Here is a 15,875-nt window from a genome sequence, read left to right as displayed (position 1 = left end):
CGGCTTTGTTTAGTATGTGCGCTTGTTGGTCCAGGCAGAGAGGATCGTCTAGCGCCCAGATTGGAAGGCCGCGATGGATCGGTATGCTCCCGTAAGGACGTGACCGTGACGAGCGTTTGATTCCGTTGACTTTTCCCATGGCCCCTGACATGAGCGAGGACCCCGAAGACGTTCACGTAGCGCCATGCCCATTTTCCACATCGGGAGGGGCCATGGCGTCCCGAAGGCCTTTTCCCTTCTCGTCCAAGCCCAACCGTTACTTATACCAACCCTCGATGGCCCATAATACGTCCAGCGCCCGCCTCCTCCTCGCCTAACCCCTCGTAACGACTCTGAGCACGCCTTTGTCATCCTGATAGCTGTTTTTTTGCCATTGAATACTTTCTATTGTCAATAATTTTTAATGCCTCCTGCCCCCAAGTCCCCGCAGCGCAAGCCCGGAGCGCCCAAGGCAAAGGGCGCGGTGCGCGCTAAGTCGGGCTGCTACACGTGCAGGATCCGCCGAAAGGTTCGTCGCTTCATCCTCAGCTTCTTTCACCGTCGACATCGTCGTTACCGTCCTCTCCACAACAAGCACGCGCTTACTCAACACCCTTAGAAATGCGATGAGCAACCAAACCCCGATGGGCAGTGCCAGACCTGCGTCCGCCTCCGACTCCAATGCCTCGGCTTCGGGGCCAAACGTCCTGAATGGCTTCGGGTAAGCACAACACTTGGTGATCAAGGTCTTCTCTGACTAGTGCCACTCAGGAGAACCGCAGCGTCATTGACCTTCGCGAGAAGATAAAGGCCTTCCTCGCTGCCCAGGGGATGATCAAGGGCCACTCCGGCGCTTCTGCTCGAGGTAGCGAGCAAGAACAAGCCATCCTCACGCTATCTCCCTACGATCACCCATTCCCGTCCTCAAGCACCAGCCCTCGGACGCCCACTCTTTCCGTTTCATCGGATGATCGTCACCACACTTCGAGCTACCATGGCTTGAGGGCATACCCTTCACAGGATCGTGAGTAGCCCATCCCCATTTTCATGCTCCTTGACTTAATATTTCTCGACAGGGTTGCCCCCAATGGATACCCTCCGGGGTGAATCTCCTCAATACCCGCATCAGGATGTTATGCTTCCTTCTTACCCAACGCAGCATATTACTTCGTCCGACTCTAGCTTAGACCCCCCATGTAAGACTTCGTATCGCTACTAAGTGTATGTATGTATAATAGCGCTCAACGCCCTCCTTTTGGCAGGGTCGTCTTCATCCATTTCTGCGACGTCTACTCGACTCGTCCCCTCAACTAACTTCCCGAGTCGTGCCCTCACAAGCGCTCTCTCCCCTTCGTACACCTATCATCTTGAAGACGAGGATGTTGCTTACGACAGCGACGTGATAGCGCCGATCTTTACGATGATGCCCGTGTCTGACAACTGGGGATTAAGCTCAAAGCAACACAACACACTGAAGCACTATATGGATCACGTCTTAAGAATTCAATATCTACATGCGGACCAGTCGTTAAATGAGACTGTCTGGAGGTTGTTGACAAGTTGTTCTGCTGCTCGGGATGCGGCTTGCCTCCTGTCAAATTTGCATCGAACGACTATGCGTATGGGCATATCGGAGGCGAACGATGAAGATCGAGAAGCATATAATCGCATGCTCGGCCTTGTCACACGACAAAGACCCCTTCAGCCCGGCGAAGCGCTCGCCTGTCTCTGCATCGTTTCCTACTTCCTTTTCTGCGGTGGACGTGGTAAATGGGAAGCCTTCCTTAACGCCGTGTGCGACTTCTCCCGCCTCATCCTGTCCGACGACAGGTATCATGGACCTGCACACGTACTGCAAAAATGCGACAGGGAGCTTCGTTTTATCATCAAGACCTCCATGTGGTTTGATGTCCTTGCCTCGGTCACCCTTGTCCGGACACCGCAGCTCATGGATGTTTACCGCTCTGTCTTCTCCCTCCGAAGCACCGACCACTTCAACGGCGAGCCCACGGCACCTCCGGAAGAGCTCAGCATGATGTCTGTCATGGGCTGCGAGAACTATGTTGTTCGCGCTCTTGCGGAGACTGCCGATCTCGCTTGGTGGAAGGATTGGCACAAGACCGAAGGCAGCTTGAGCATCCCGCAACTTGCATCTCGGGGCCAGCAAATTGAAGAAATGCTCGAGGGTCCCCGCCTCGCGCAGTCGTACCCCGCGGCCTCATGTGATAACATAGAGCTGAACCTGGTACGACAATTTACGTCGGAAGTTTTCCGTGCATCAGCACAGGTATTCCTTCACTCGGTCATCTCGGGCGACTATCCACAATGCCCGGAGATCCAAGCAGGAATCGCACAAACCATTGCTGCGCTGAAGGCCGTTCCTGAAGGCAGCCATACGTCTCGTGCCGTCGTACGAAGCGTTGTCTTCAGCATCAGTATTTGTGGCTGTCTGACTGATGATCCAAATCATCGGGCGTTTTTCGAAGAGCGGCTTCACCAGCAGAATACCCCCGTCGGCAATTGCAACCAAGTCTTGCAGCTCATGAAGAAGGTTTGGAGCAAGCGCGCTCGTGGGGAACCTGTCGACTGGAGACAAGTAATGCGAGAATCTGAGATGCTACTTGTGTAGCGTCTCCGGGCGATCGGGTTTGCTGGAGGAAACAGCGGGCACACGCGGCTCTTGAAGAGCTCTTCAATCTTAAATTTCTCTTTTTTTATCTTTGGAAACAAAATAACGAAACTATACACGTCTCTGTGGATCGTACATCATAACTGCTCAACGACTGATTCTCTTTTCCTTTCTCCATTCATAATGCTGATAAACACATCATGTTCTACCACTGTTTGTCATGCCCACCCGATTTATTTGCGGATGCAGTCAAATGTGGTTGCCCCATCATCTATGGCAGTACCGCGTCCTGAACAACTGGGAGTCGTTAACAAAGCACTGTTGAGGTGACAGCTATCGTGGTGAACGTTGTAGCGGTTTTTGATGTGATATCAGTTTGCGAGGTGAATCGATGGTAGCCACCAAGTGAATGACAAGCCAGCTAGTCAGCACGCAAGTTGTGGTTCGAGTACTCGAGCGATGACTTAGACGCTGATAGGGACGAGAAGCTGCATCGCTTTGATCTGCAAACGCTGATCGTTCCCACGTAGTGGGACGTCTCGGCCTGTCTCGGCGTCAACTTTCAAGGTGTCGGTGTTGGTCGGTGTGGTGAACAGCATTCAGAGTTGACATAGCAGGTGATGATCTCCAGCTTGCGTTCGTTCAACAGAAGCTGTGCTTGATTGACAAAAGCATGATGGATAATCCCTCCATACACAGGTCCATAGGACTGCCGATGTTTCGCTTACGAATATTAATGTTGGCTAGTAGCGGAACTTTATAAGCAACTAAATAGTAATTGTCCTTAATTGCCCCCATTGCAATAACGTCACTTTACATCGCAATGAACTTACCACCGTGGAGAGCAAGGGGTGGGCTAAAGGGTTCAGGAATCGTAGATAACATTGATCAAACGCCTATATCATATCAGGCAGCCTCGAGGGCTGGCGGTGTATGGGCGTTTACGAAGAGCATCCCTGGTGCATAATGCGTCGGTATAGTTGAGTGTGCTCGATCGCGACATAGATCCGACAGGATCCGACGCTAGTAAAACACTGTGGAACCAATATAGCGGCTGCTTGCCGCGGGTACAGAAAAACAGTATTGACTAATATTGATGCCGGGGCAATATTGATGACTTCAGGTTTCGATCGTTTCGATCCGCTGGTAGCCGCCGTCAGCGCTTAAACGTCTTGCATGGACACATGTGCCTCATTGACCGAATGAGTCGCCGAATGAGTCGCCACTTTTAGCCATCAAAAAAGACCTGAGAACCAGCCTGCGAGAGGGTCGAATAGACTCATGACCGCAGCACCCCGCCTCGAGGGCGAAGAGTACGGCAACTGTCCACATTTCGCGAGACACGCGTCCGAGACGTTCGGAAAATACGATTGTAAGGTGAAGGACATCACCAAAGTCGGGGGTTTTCCTGCATCATGTGCCGAGTCCGAGTCGGTGCTGTCTAAGCGCGATGAGCCTTGTCCTGTAGGGCGAATGTCAAACCAATCCCAGTATTGCTTGTGCAAAGACGAGGGATCCGGACAGCAGCCGTGTTTGCAGGATGCTGATGATCGACGACAACCACCAAAGAAGGCGGTTGCGCGTCTGCCCCGTCGATGAGCGTTACGACAAGTGTACTGGCCTGTGTGCCTCAGAGGTCATCGCTTTACCGCGCCTTGGAGGTCGGAGGTTATGTCAGCTGCTCAGCCACAGCAGACGTCAAGATCTCCAAGTCGCTAGCGCTGCAAAAGGGTTGATGTCTGGGAGTTAGCCAGCTAAAAAAGGAAAATATCGGAGGTGAGCACCTCCGCGTTCGCTTGATGACCTATGCCGATTCCTATGCTGCTTCCAACAAGCCTCAGAGCGGAGTTACAGCTGAATTCAGTTCTGATTATTTCACTCGACCATGAAAAACGGTTTTATGCACACGCCCCAGGCGCCCTTTTCCTTGGAGACCACGCCGTGTGTAAAGGTATGATTGCCTTCTTTTAGACTCGTTCAGAAAATCAGTCCGTCATCACGCCGTCTGTTCTTCTGCGACTGCCCCCGGCTCCCAATCCTATTACACTCGTGGTATCGCGTCGGCATATCTCACCTCCTTCGTGCCGACTTCCTCGCCCCGTCATTTCAAAGTCACGCGCGTATGTTGTCTATAAGCCTTGCTTCGTTCCTTTCTTACCGTCTCTTTCCTGCCATACACAGCAGTACCACATTCGCGGTCCGCATTCATGTCCTACAATTACTACCACCCGTCTCCAGCAAGTGGGAGCCAGTCCCCAGCCTCCGAGGTGCCTTCCAACAACACGTCCCCGGCAATAGTCACGACTCCCCTCTCTGCCGCCATATCCGACGAGACAGACTCACATAGTGCAAACTCCAACCCTCAAGGCGCCACTCCGAATAGACTATCCGTCGATTTACCACGTTCAGCAACAACCATGGCAGGCAGGACCGGATGCTGGTATGTGCAGACGTCGTACCAAGGTCGTGCGCGTTCTTATAACGAGGTGGTTGCGCCGGATGACGATCTTTTAGGACATGCCGTATTCGGAGAAAGGTTCGTGTCCAACAAATCCTGCAATCGAACGCGCTGATCTTATTTGCAGAAATGCGATGAACAACGAGAAGGAACCTCGTGTCAAACTTGCAAACGACTCAGGATCGACTGTCTGGGGTGGGGCCCAAGAAAGCCGGACTGGATGCGCGTGAGTTGCTGGCTTTCTAAGCGGGGATGTCGACTGACGTCAAACGCGATTAGGACAAACAAGCCATCGAGGCTTACAAAGCTAGCATCAAGGCGCACCTTACGCGAGAGGGCTTGATACGTGGTCAACCTAGATCTGCGATAATGCAGGCGTCATCGTCACCAAGTTTCCAAGTATATGCCCCAGATGTGTCCGGCCCACGACTTCCACGTGTAGACCATGTCATGCCGCCCAATAACCAGGTATATCTGGACCAGCAGTCATTACTGCCCTCTTCGCATGTGATGTTCGGTAAGGCTTGATGATACACAACTGGATAAGTCTGATTTTGCTAGCAGCACCGCATGCGCAACAGCCCCTGCCGAGCCAATCGTATGGTGACAGGCGTTTCAGCCATCCAAGCCTCGAAGACCTGTCGTTCGCATCGACATCAAGAACACCATCTCGTTCGGGAGCCCTAGGTTATGATATTGAGTCACCTTACTCAAGTCCTCTCCCAGCGCAAACGCATTTTCCGACGGCAGCAACACCCCTACCTTCTTTACCATTTGAACCGGGTTCTACAGAGTACATCCATCTGACTTACTACTTCGAGCATGTCTGCATGCTATTATTTGGGTTCTCGGGCCATAGAGTTGCTCATGTTCTAAATTCTGTAAGTCATCAGCTGCAGGTCTGATAATAGCTAACTTACGTTCATCAGCTTGTCTTGCAAGATCCTCACGGAACCTTGACATATTCCATGACTGCGCTAGCAAGTTTGCACTCGTACCTCGCGTTGCAGCAGTCACAAAATGTAGAATCGTATGCTGGATTAATGACCTCTCAAGCCATGGTATTCTACGAAGATTCACGATCACAGTTATTGGCGACGGACGAGCAAGGTGTACTCACCGAATTAGATGCACTTGCGGCTATCCACCTCATTTACTTCGCCAACTTCGCGGGGGGTGCAATCGATTGGCTTCCACTGCTGACCATAGCGAATAAGTGGTTGACTCGCACGGGCATAATGGACGCTCATAACCCTTTTCTCCACATGACTGAGTCAGGTCTGGGCGTCCCGGCAATCTTGGCGATGAAAATGACGATGGTAAGCATATCTATGACTTGGAGGATGAATGTTCTCACATTAGCATCCAGTGGTTTGACATCATGGCATCCATGACGCGGTCCACCATTCCAGAACACCTTCTCTTCTATCGACACTTGATTCACGGGGGTGGATGGTGGTCTGATTGTAGTGGTAGCAACGACCCCGACTTGAAGATCGACAACCTGACTGGCTGTCCAGCGGACGTGCTTCTATGTATTGCAGAGATTACGAAGCTAGCGCACTGGAAGGTCCAGGAATCGCGAACGAGAACATTGAGCGTCACGCAGTTGATAGCGCGGGGCAACATTATCGAAAGCAACCTGCGTATGGGAGAACAAGCAAGCAACCAGAGCGGGTATGGAGCAATGTCAAGACCATCGATGTCAACTGGATTACCCGGCATGACACTTCGGACAGATACACAGGCTATGGTCGCCAGCATATATCGCGAGGCGGCGATCCTGTATCTACATTCGGTATTAAGTGAATGCCATCCAGGTAAGCGTCCAACAACATCTATCACAACACTGCGACTGACCTAGTCTCGACGAAGGTGTCCCTGAAATATCAAGGTCTGTCGCAGAGATCAAGCGCAAACTAGAAAACATCATGCCATCGTATATGGACCGGACATTGATATTCCCAATTTTTATCGTTAGCTGCCTAAGCAGTGATCCCGTATCACTGGAGGTGTTGAAAGGAAGGACACTGAGACTGCAGGAGCCATTTATGAACTGTCACCGTACGCAGCATGCCATAGAGGCGGTATGGATACGACGAGCGACGAACGGGGGCCAGTCTGTTGACTGGCGGGAAAGCCTCAGGCAAGTGGGCAGCGACTTGCTTTTGGTTTAGAACGATCTGTTGCTAGTTCTTATGTTTGTATGATTGTTTTCATTAACCGGTTCTATGCGTTACCACATTTAATTTGCACTTACATTGGCGGCCTCTACCATAGCATCACACTAAATGCGAATCCAAGTCTTCACGTACATGGTTTGTATTTGATGGGTCTACTCCATGATAGTTATGAGCTTTGAGCGACTTTCAAAGCCTCTTGGCATAGCAAACGCTTTGTGGACAGGACAAAAGGCGAGGTTGGAAGGGGGGAAGGCGCTGAGGGAAAGGTAGGGAAGTGGACTTAATGTGCAACGAATATATCTAAATTCCGATGCGGATCGGGAAATTGCTTGTCGCGCGCTCTGAGGCTGGCGCCGACGGAGCGAACCAATCAGAGCACGATTTCAGCACCGCATTGCAGATATCCCACGAATGGGCGCATCCGGCGGCCACTAAGATACCGTTTAGCCGGATAAATTCTCTTGTATTTCCCGCTGTCTGCCAGTGTTAGCTCAGCGCCAGCGTGAATGTGGAGAATCGGAATTTTGCTGCACCGACTGACCAACAGAAAATGTGTTGCGGTAAGTTTAGCCGCGAATATTTGAGAAAGTCAAGCAGTCACGTGATGGACGCGTCGCCTGAAGTTGAACCGTGGTGGCGGCGCTTGAGCCAGGCTGTTGCTCACAATCACCACACCACGTTGTATCCTCGCACGACATCCACGACCTTTCACGACACCAGCTATCGACGCCATGTTCAAGGGCATTCTCCCTTCGAAGAGGCTCTCTACCTCAGACTTTACCATGGTCACTGCACCTCCTGCGACCGCTCCCGTCAACGGCAAGGAAAACTGGCCGTCGGATGGCGCCACAAACTACAAACCATCAAAGCCAGTCCTATACAAGGGTACGACCAAGAAGAATGAGAAGGCTAAACTTGTCAGAGCATCTGTAGACAAGCCAGAGGAGCCACTCGTCACCGAGCAGGCCTTTGACAAGTTGCTGGTGAGTCTGCTACCCAGGTCTAGCAGCTCGTCGCACTCACTCATCTTTTTGGCAGGATGACCTCCAGATTCCAACCTCACTTCGCCCCAAGTTGATAGGGATGGACTCCACTGTCAAAGCTGCCATGATCAAATCTTCTCACACTGTTATTGCCAAACCACCTCCCTCACCGCCGCACACGCCCCGCACTCTACGCAAGGCTCACAGCAGCGAATCACTCGTCTCTCCTCCACGGCCCGGAGGGTTTTACAACCCCACGATCGGAACGAGCACCGCCGACTTATCCTCGCATACCAGTCATGAGCGCGGTGTGTCAATAGACATTATGCGCACAATGTCTCGCGCCGATGGAGCATTGGTAACCTCGAGCGATTTCGCTAAACCCAAGGACAAGCTGAAAAGCCTTACTCCTGTCAAACTCTGCAGCATACTATCCGGCAACTCTAGCACTGAGCTAGATGTAGAAGTGGTCAAAAAACTGCGGCTGCTCCTCAGGAATGAGTCGGCAAGGTACCATTATTCTTCTAGAAATCGTTCCCCCTTATTGATCAAATTACAGTTGGAGCGAGGAATTCATGCGTGTAGGCGGCTATAACGCCCTTTTAACCAGGCTAAACGAGATCCTGGAAGTGGAGTGGCGGTGAGACTTACACGTTTCATTCGTCAGCCTAGGCTAAATCTCAGTGCAGGGAAGAGCAGCACGGAGACAAGGTCCTGCATGAACTTCTCCGCTGCTTCAAAGCTCTATCTACCTCATCTATTGGATGCTTCGCTCTCCGTAGCTCATGCCCGACACCCTTCGTTCAGCTGGTTGCGCTTCTCTACTCAGACAAAAAGCCTGGAGATGTCGCTACCCGTCAGCTCATCGTTGAACTACTTCTAATCATGTTCGAGCTCTACCCAGCTTCGTCTCTTCCTTCGATTGGGTCCGGACGACGCCGCGAAGCATGGGAATCGCAGGAAGCTTCGAGTGCTTTGGTCAGACTGCCTGCGCCTCACAAAACACTTCTGTCACTCATGCGTGCTCTCCTACTTACCCCTGCCCCTCCTCCGGCCGAGTCCCCTGGCGCCCCCATCTCTCCTCATGCTTTTATCGAGCAACTGCACCGCCCTCGGATCTACAAGACCTACCTTCAAGAGCTCTCGGATGTGTGCAGAGATTACTTTTGGGTATTCTGTCATCCGAACAATACTCTTTGGAACCTCGGCGAGGTTGATGAAGGTCGCGTTGAGAAGCCTCGGGCGCCTGGGGGCATGACTGGTGGTGTCGAGTTTGAGGCTATGACCTACTTCGTACGCGCAAATCATCAGTTTTCCTCAGCCTGCTGACAGTTTTGCTTCGCAGACTTTGCATTTGCGGCTGATCAATAGTATGGCAAGCTTAGCGCATGGCATGAAACTCCCTAAAGAGGACGATCTCTCCGCTCACCGCTTGCATGCTGATCTCTTTAGCTCTGGCTTTGAACGTATCATACTAGTCAGTGCTTATTTCCCCTGCACAAGGTCATACTCTGATTCCTACTGCGCCTAGATTGCTCGCAAGGCATCAACAGCATACTACCCCACGCTTCATCTTGAGCTTTCCCGGTACATCTCTTGGACATCGCTGGCACGATATGAAATCCCCTGGACCATTTCTCGCCTCATCGGCCCTCCACCTACTAACTTGTGCAAACCTGTCGGCTGGCAATCTGCCCCCCAAACTCCAAGACACCCTCAATCCTCGACTGGCCGAGTCCAGGGACCGCGGGCGGCGAGCCCGTCACCAACGAAGCGCTCGACGAATGTGCCTGAAGATTTTATAAACTTACCCCCTCCAAAGAGGATTGAGCCCCTCCGGTTTGACTAGATGAGCACGGACATCTAGTAGAAGGCATATACGACTGTTTCCACATATCTTATTTCGATCTGCGTCATGATCTTCTTGCTTTGGTTTTCTGCTTTTCATCCACGACAAGAATCTATGATCCCCTTTCAATATCGAATTGTGAACTAAATAGCATTTGTTTTGTAGTACTGTACAAACTATATGGACCGTGAACTTGACATTGCCTCCGCTCGATGTGCGAAACAGTCCCAGCCATTTAGTAAGAGGGTGGTAAACTATCACTGTAAGTGATCATGCAGATTGATCAAGAAGCCTCTGGCTCTCCCCTTCTTCGGCGTCTGCGGCTGCCGCGCGTCGGGCCTTGTACGATGTTTTGACAATTCCTGCAATGCTGCGAAGGACCCAAAGCAGCGAGATAATGGCTGCTGCCAGTGCAACGGGAGCCTGCCTCCTGTCCGACGGCACCGACTTCTGGTGGTCCCAGATCGCGAAGAGAGACCACGAGATGGCAAGGCAGGCAGGGAGGTCGCCTTCAGCGGTCGAGTAGGCGTATGCGTACGATACGATCTCGAGCACGAAACTAGAGAAGTGAGATTAGTTAGAGCTAATTATCTAAGAGTTTCAAGTTGGGAGTAAACGTACAGAGATCCTATGAAGATCGCTTTTGTCCATCCTGTGAGCGGCTCGACGGAAGCATCGACGCCAAAGGAGTCGAACGCGGCTGTGAGGATCAGGACCGTAGTCCAGCCGTGGTAGAGAGAGAACGGCAGATTGACGAAGAGCTCGTCGGAGATGGTGCGTGAGGGCACATGCTTGATTTGACCGTAGATAAACTGTAGTTCGAAGTGAGTACACAGTTTCCCGCTGACACGATTGCGAGATGACAAACAGTAACAGTGGATCCCAAGAAGAGGATGAAGAACATGGCTATCGCACACCGATAGGTCAACCCAGTTAATAATTTTTGAGTTAGCAGATGGCATACCATAACGATATTCATCGATAGCCCATGAATAAAGATACATCGTCGCTAGAACATTGAGCATCGGGAGCCGCCAGGCAATGCGATTGAGGATAGTCTCCGACCCCGCTCGCGAGAACTGGTAGGTACATGTCCCCAAGAGCAGCAAAAAAATCAGAGGCCTATAGCACCGCAAGGATAAGCCGTGTTGAACCCTCTACGAAGTCAGAGACTTAAGGTACATACCACGTGAAGTACACCCAAGAAGAAGGGGTGATATACGTCTCCTTTGACGGATGGAGGGCGTCCAGAGGGGACACGACGACGTAGACGAACGCCCCGATTGCCACCAAGGTAGTGACTATGTTCGCAAACTACAGTGGGCTCAAGTCAGAACAGATGTACTGCCGAGAAGAAGATGGAGCATATACTCACCCGGATGAGGTTATCCTCGGACGACATGGTGCGGAAAGATATTGAAGAGAGATGAATGGAATGGGGGATAATGTTGCTCGTTGGAATCGTATTATGCCCTATAGGTCTTTAAACATTTCGCGAGCGCCGAGGCCATTGGAGGTGTGCTTGAAACGCGTGTTTGACCACAAGCCGCATGTTCTGCGACAATCAAAAGTTGCTTAGTCTGTTACTACACGTGTCGACGGAGGAACAGCCACGCGCATTGTCGGATCTCTATTGTTGCTCGGAGCGACTTCTCCGCCTGGAAGCATGCTGCGGGCTCAAGGTGCTGAGACGAACGGACGGAACGTGCGGAGCTTCATATAGATATTACCAGTAATATTCGCAGGCCACAGACAAATAAGTAGATGACATCGATGTACTTGAATAATGTCGTGATGCGGGTTCGTTCTTGTAATAGTGAAAGTCGTGAAGGTCCTTGATGACGCAGCCTAACGCTAGCGTGAGGACAGGATGAATATGCTACATTAGGATATCATGATGTGGGTGACGCAGATTTGGGGAAAAAACAAAGAATGTACACAGTTCGCCAGTCGCATTGATGATGTAATATGGTTTGTGAAAGTCGTTTCCATGAAGATCGTTTCATGGTCCGTTTGTTGATTGCATAGATCATAATTTCATAGGTGTGCGTTCATGCATAGTCTAGACTTTGAACCGGAGGGCAAGGTTCTTGAATTTCTGCCATTTTGTCTGGCTCGAAAACTCAACCACCCATCTACAAGCGACCGGTCAATAATACGATCCAGCGTCAAAAGGTGATAGACGCACCGAACAATGAGATCGCCTCGGCGGCCCGATTTCTTGCGATCGTCACTGGTGGGCATGCCAGCCCCCTTGATGATTACCTGTCCCTCGGTCGCCTTTTCGTAGATAGGATAAGGCAGCTTGAACGACAGCTCCTGACCGTCGATGCCCTTGATGCAGACCTCGCCTGGCTGCTCAAGCAAAGAATTGTCCCAGGGCACGCTGATGTCCAGGAAAAGGTCGTCCTTCACGCGAGCGAACCGCCCGTGAGGCGTCTCCTCGACGAGGAACACGACATCTTGGATGGTGCCGTCCTTGAGCTCGTGCCCGGCCTTCTCGCACAGGATCCGCGTGCCACTGCGCGTTCCCGCAGGGATCTCGATTTTAAGGTCGACTTGCTCCTTGTTGCGATTCCGCAGCTCGCGGGTGATGCGGAAGTGGAACTGAGTGCCCTTGAACATCTCCTCAAGAGAGAGCTGCAAAGGGAAGAGCCACTCTTTCGAGGGACCGTCGGGAGACGTCAGTGGTCGAAGAGGGTTGCCAAGACTTGGCAGGTCTTCCTGGGACGGTCTTGGTGTAGCAGTTTCTTCCTTCTCTTTTGGTTTCTTTTTGTGTAATTTATTGATTAGATCACTAGACGGAAAAAGTATATCAGTTTCATCACTAACACGACAAAGGCCTTGTTACTTACTCGCCAAGCCCAACACGAGTATGTTTTGGACGCGGTGACGAGGGCATCGATTCGGGCTCGGTTGGAGCTCGTCCATGGCGATGGGATTTCCTGGTGGCAGTCGTCGCAGACGAGCCAGCGCGTGGGGGTACGAAGGGTAGGCTGCCTCCGTCCTCCGAGTTGCTTGGCCGGGCTTTGCTAGATCGGACCTTGCTAGGCTTTTCCTCGGGTGTGTCGACCTTGCGCTCACGATCCGGGCTTTCGTCCTTGCTCAGCTTTTCCTTGCGCGGTCGACGCTCGCTCGAGTCAGCCTTGTCGGCCTTCTCTCTACTTGGTCGGCCCTCGGCTGACTCGTCCTTGGGTAATCTTTCCTTGCGTGGGCGATCCTTGGCCAAATCGTCCTTGGCTGGCCTCTCCTTCCGTGGCCGATCCTCGGTCCCTTCGTCCTTGGGCGCGTCATCCTTCTTCTTCCGCTCTCTTCTGGGGGTCGATGGCTCATCGCCAGATCCCTCTCTCTTCCGGCGCGGCTTCGGCAACTCTTCCTCACTCGGCTTCTCCTTCCCGCTCCCAGAGCGCTCTTTCAGTGACTCCTCATTCGACTTTTCTTTGCGCTTTTTCGTACGCTCCTTCGGTGGCTCCTCATCAGTAGCCTTCTCCTTGCCCTTCTTCAAACGCTCCTTCGGCAACTCCTCCTCGACAGCCCCCTCGTTTCCTTTCTCCTTCTTTGAGCGCTCCTCATCCCCAGGTTCATCTTCACCGGACTTCTCCTTCACCTTCTCCGAGCGACCCCTACTCGACTCCTCCTCCGCCGGCGCCTCTTTTCGCAGCTTTTTCTTGCCAGGCACCTTCTCGCGGGGGGCATCGTCCTCGGGAGGCTTTTCTTTGCGACGGCGCTCCTTGCTAGGACCGGCCTCACGAGCCTGGTCCTCCGCAGATGCCCCCTTGCTCGAGTAAGGATCCACGCTCGAGGCCTCCTTCCGTGACCTCTTCTTGGGCGAATCAGTGCCCGCGGGCGCATCGCCCTTGCCGACACGTTCCTTCCGGAGCCTCTCCTTGCTCGACCCGGCCTCCTTGCTCGAGGCCTCCTTCATCGTGCGCTCGGCCGGCACGGACCTGCTCCTGCCCGACTTGGGCTTGCTCGGACCAGCTCCAGGCGTTTCGGCCGATGGAGCCGCGGGAGTTTCATCGTTTGATAGTGAAGAGTCAGCTGACGGCGAAGAAGTCGAAGACGAGGCAACATGAGGCTGCTTGCTGTCTTCTGCAGAAAGGGGATCACGTAAGTCGGAGCGTGGCGTCGACTCTGGGCCTAGGTCTTCTGGAGTCGATTCCGCAGGTGGGATGTCTGTGGAGCGTGGCAACTCGTCACCAAATTCCTCGGGCGATTGTTGCGAGTCGTCCGCGGCGAAGGATTGCGTTGAGCAGGAAGGCGTCGTAGGTGGCGTCTCGGTACTGGGGACGGAGGTGTCGTCCCCATCGCTGTCGGGCTGATTGAGATTCGTTGCATCCTGTTGGGTGTCGCTCGATGCCTGCGAGTACGCAAAGCCAGGTGCAGTACCGTTCGATTGCGCCCAGTTGTCTTTGGGAAGTTCGGCGGAGGTGTATGAGTAAGGGGAGCTGAACGGACGAGGGCTATCATCAGGGTGAGGAAATTGAGAAAAAGAGTAGAACGGCCGCGGTGGTTCTTCCGGCGGAAGATTGGCAGATGTGTAGGAGTAGGGTGACCCGAAATGGCGCGGTGGATCCTCTGGAGGGAGGTTCGCGGATGTGAAAGAGTAAGGCGAACCAAAGTGCTGTGGTGGCGGTGATTGCTGCTCTGTCGGTGCATTCGCAGACGGATACGAGTATGCCGACCCATAGTGCCGTGGTGGTTCTTCTGGGGGAAGGTTGGCGGATGTGAAGGAATATGGTGAGCTATAATGTCTGGGCGGCGGCGGCGGAGGTTCTTCTGGGGGAAGATCAGCAGAGGTGAAGAAGTAAGGCGTGCCATAGTGCCGTGGTGGTGGTGGCGGTGGTGGTGATCGAGGAGGTGCTTGTTCCCGTGGGTTCTCGGAGGGGAAAGTACCAGGAGGAAATGAGTACGGAGAGCTGAACGACGGCGGCGGGGGTGGTGGTGGCGATGGCGGGGAACGTGTGCGAGCATTATCCTTGGTCTCCATAAGGGCTCGATAGGATGCATGAACCTGTGTTAGAAAGGGACAGTATTCTTGAGTGTCTGCACGTCAGCAATATTGTAGTCAAACGAAGCATACTTGAATGAACATTTGAGCGGCATATTCCTTCCCAGCGTTGTGACGGTCCGGATGCCACTGTAAAGCCTTGCGAAAAATGTCAGTAAACATGAAAATTACCCAACCATATTCAGCTCACCAGCTTGCGGAAAGCCTGCTTGATCATATCCTCGGTGGCATCGGGAGGGATATTGAGGATAAAATAGTGATCGACGGGCTGAGGGTACTCGTCCATCTTTGAGCGAATAGGGTGGGGAAGATATGTATAAGAAGCACGAGGGCCTGGGCACTGAACGTTGAGTGGTGGAGCCCACCGAGGGGGGAGAGAGGGAGGTGCTTTGCGCTGGACTAGATAGCTAGCTTCGAGTTGGGGGATAGGGCACAAAAGTTTATAAAAGGGGAGCGGACGAGCAGTGCACAAGAGCTAGTCGATGATTAGTTCCGGTGTTGGACGATGCCCACGGAGTGCAGAGGCTGACCACGATCATTGAGCGTGCCTCATGGCTGGCACGTTTCCCAATCACATTCAGTGACGATTAATCTCCTCGTTGCGTTTGCGCGGACGTACCGCCCCGATATCTGCAGCCCTAAGGCCTAATGCACGGTTTATCAGTATCCATTTTGCGCAATGCCGTAGCAGCCCTCCCAATTGTCATACACTGGTCAGCTGTGTTGACCATCTGGGAGGCTTGTGAAGAGTTGTGGGTCTGGGTCCGGAAGTGGGCAACCACG

General features: G+C 52.7%; 7 protein-coding genes across 7 annotated transcripts; 4 read left to right on the top strand and 3 right to left on the bottom strand.

The window, feature by feature from the left end:
* Window positions 1-266: 266 nt before the first annotated feature.
* On the top strand, window positions 267-2,895 carry CONPUDRAFT_100272 (uncharacterized protein). Its single transcript, XM_007767852.1, has 5 exons — window positions 267-508; window positions 599-700; window positions 751-1,003; window positions 1,056-1,175; window positions 1,242-2,895. The coding sequence occupies exons 1-5, from the start codon at window positions 404-406 to the stop codon at window positions 2,606-2,608; spliced, it is 1,947 nt and encodes a 648-aa protein (XP_007766042.1). The 5' UTR covers window positions 267-403; the 3' UTR covers window positions 2,609-2,895.
* A 2,125-nt stretch (window positions 2,896-5,020) lies between these two features.
* CONPUDRAFT_163469 (uncharacterized protein) lies at window positions 5,021-5,471 on the top strand (the record flags this gene model as incomplete). Its single annotated transcript, XM_007767851.1, has 4 exons — window positions 5,021-5,048; window positions 5,123-5,144; window positions 5,194-5,292; window positions 5,346-5,471. Coding segments are annotated over exons 1-4 (270 nt in total), but the record flags the coding sequence as incomplete, so codon positions are not given.
* An 860-nt stretch (window positions 5,472-6,331) lies between these two features.
* Window positions 6,332-7,352, top strand: CONPUDRAFT_100271 (uncharacterized protein; the record flags this gene model as incomplete). The annotated part of the gene is made up of 3 exons (XM_007767850.1): window positions 6,332-6,385; window positions 6,436-6,886; window positions 6,942-7,352. The coding sequence occupies 3 exons, from the start codon at window positions 6,332-6,334 to the stop codon at window positions 7,241-7,243; spliced, it is 807 nt and encodes a 268-aa protein (XP_007766040.1). The 3' UTR covers window positions 7,244-7,352.
* Window positions 7,353-7,940: 588 nt separating this feature from the next.
* On the top strand, window positions 7,941-10,285 carry CONPUDRAFT_120069 (uncharacterized protein). Its single transcript, XM_007767849.1, has 6 exons — window positions 7,941-8,232; window positions 8,288-8,742; window positions 8,792-8,872; window positions 8,922-9,525; window positions 9,578-9,709; window positions 9,764-10,285. The coding sequence occupies exons 1-6, from the start codon at window positions 7,981-7,983 to the stop codon at window positions 10,079-10,081; spliced, it is 1,842 nt and encodes a 613-aa protein (XP_007766039.1). The 5' UTR covers window positions 7,941-7,980; the 3' UTR covers window positions 10,082-10,285.
* On the bottom strand, window positions 10,253-11,647 carry CONPUDRAFT_100266 (uncharacterized protein). Its single transcript, XM_007767848.1, has 6 exons — window positions 11,457-11,647; window positions 11,268-11,395; window positions 11,046-11,203; window positions 10,950-10,987; window positions 10,703-10,893; window positions 10,253-10,640 (listed from the first exon to the last, which is right to left on the bottom strand). Exons 1-6 carry the CDS (start codon window positions 11,481-11,483, stop codon window positions 10,352-10,354), a joined length of 831 nt encoding a protein of 276 aa, XP_007766038.1. The 5' UTR covers window positions 11,484-11,647; the 3' UTR covers window positions 10,253-10,351.
* A 471-nt stretch (window positions 11,648-12,118) lies between these two features.
* On the bottom strand, window positions 12,119-12,706 carry CONPUDRAFT_49882 (uncharacterized protein; the record flags this gene model as incomplete). The annotated part of the gene is made up of 1 exon (XM_007767073.1): window positions 12,119-12,706. The coding sequence occupies one exon, from the start codon at window positions 12,704-12,706 to the stop codon at window positions 12,119-12,121; it is 588 nt and encodes a 195-aa protein (XP_007765263.1).
* Window positions 12,707-14,977: 2,271 nt separating this feature from the next.
* On the bottom strand, window positions 14,978-15,826 carry CONPUDRAFT_135798 (DnaJ-domain-containing protein; the record flags this gene model as incomplete). Its single annotated transcript, XM_007767847.1, has 4 exons — window positions 15,712-15,826; window positions 15,283-15,647; window positions 15,165-15,230; window positions 14,978-15,095 (listed from the first exon to the last, which is right to left on the bottom strand). Coding segments are annotated over exons 2-4 (279 nt in total), but the record flags the coding sequence as incomplete, so codon positions are not given.
* Window positions 15,827-15,875: the final 49 nt, after the last annotated feature.

Source organism: Coniophora puteana, assembly GCF_000271625.1.
Source record: "Coniophora puteana RWD-64-598 SS2 unplaced genomic scaffold CONPUscaffold_3, whole genome shotgun sequence".
In the NCBI taxonomy this organism is placed as follows: domain Eukaryota; kingdom Fungi; phylum Basidiomycota; class Agaricomycetes; order Boletales; family Coniophoraceae; genus Coniophora; species Coniophora puteana.
The sequence above is the reverse complement of the archived record's forward strand: the minus strand, read 5'-3'. Positions and strand labels throughout refer to the sequence as shown.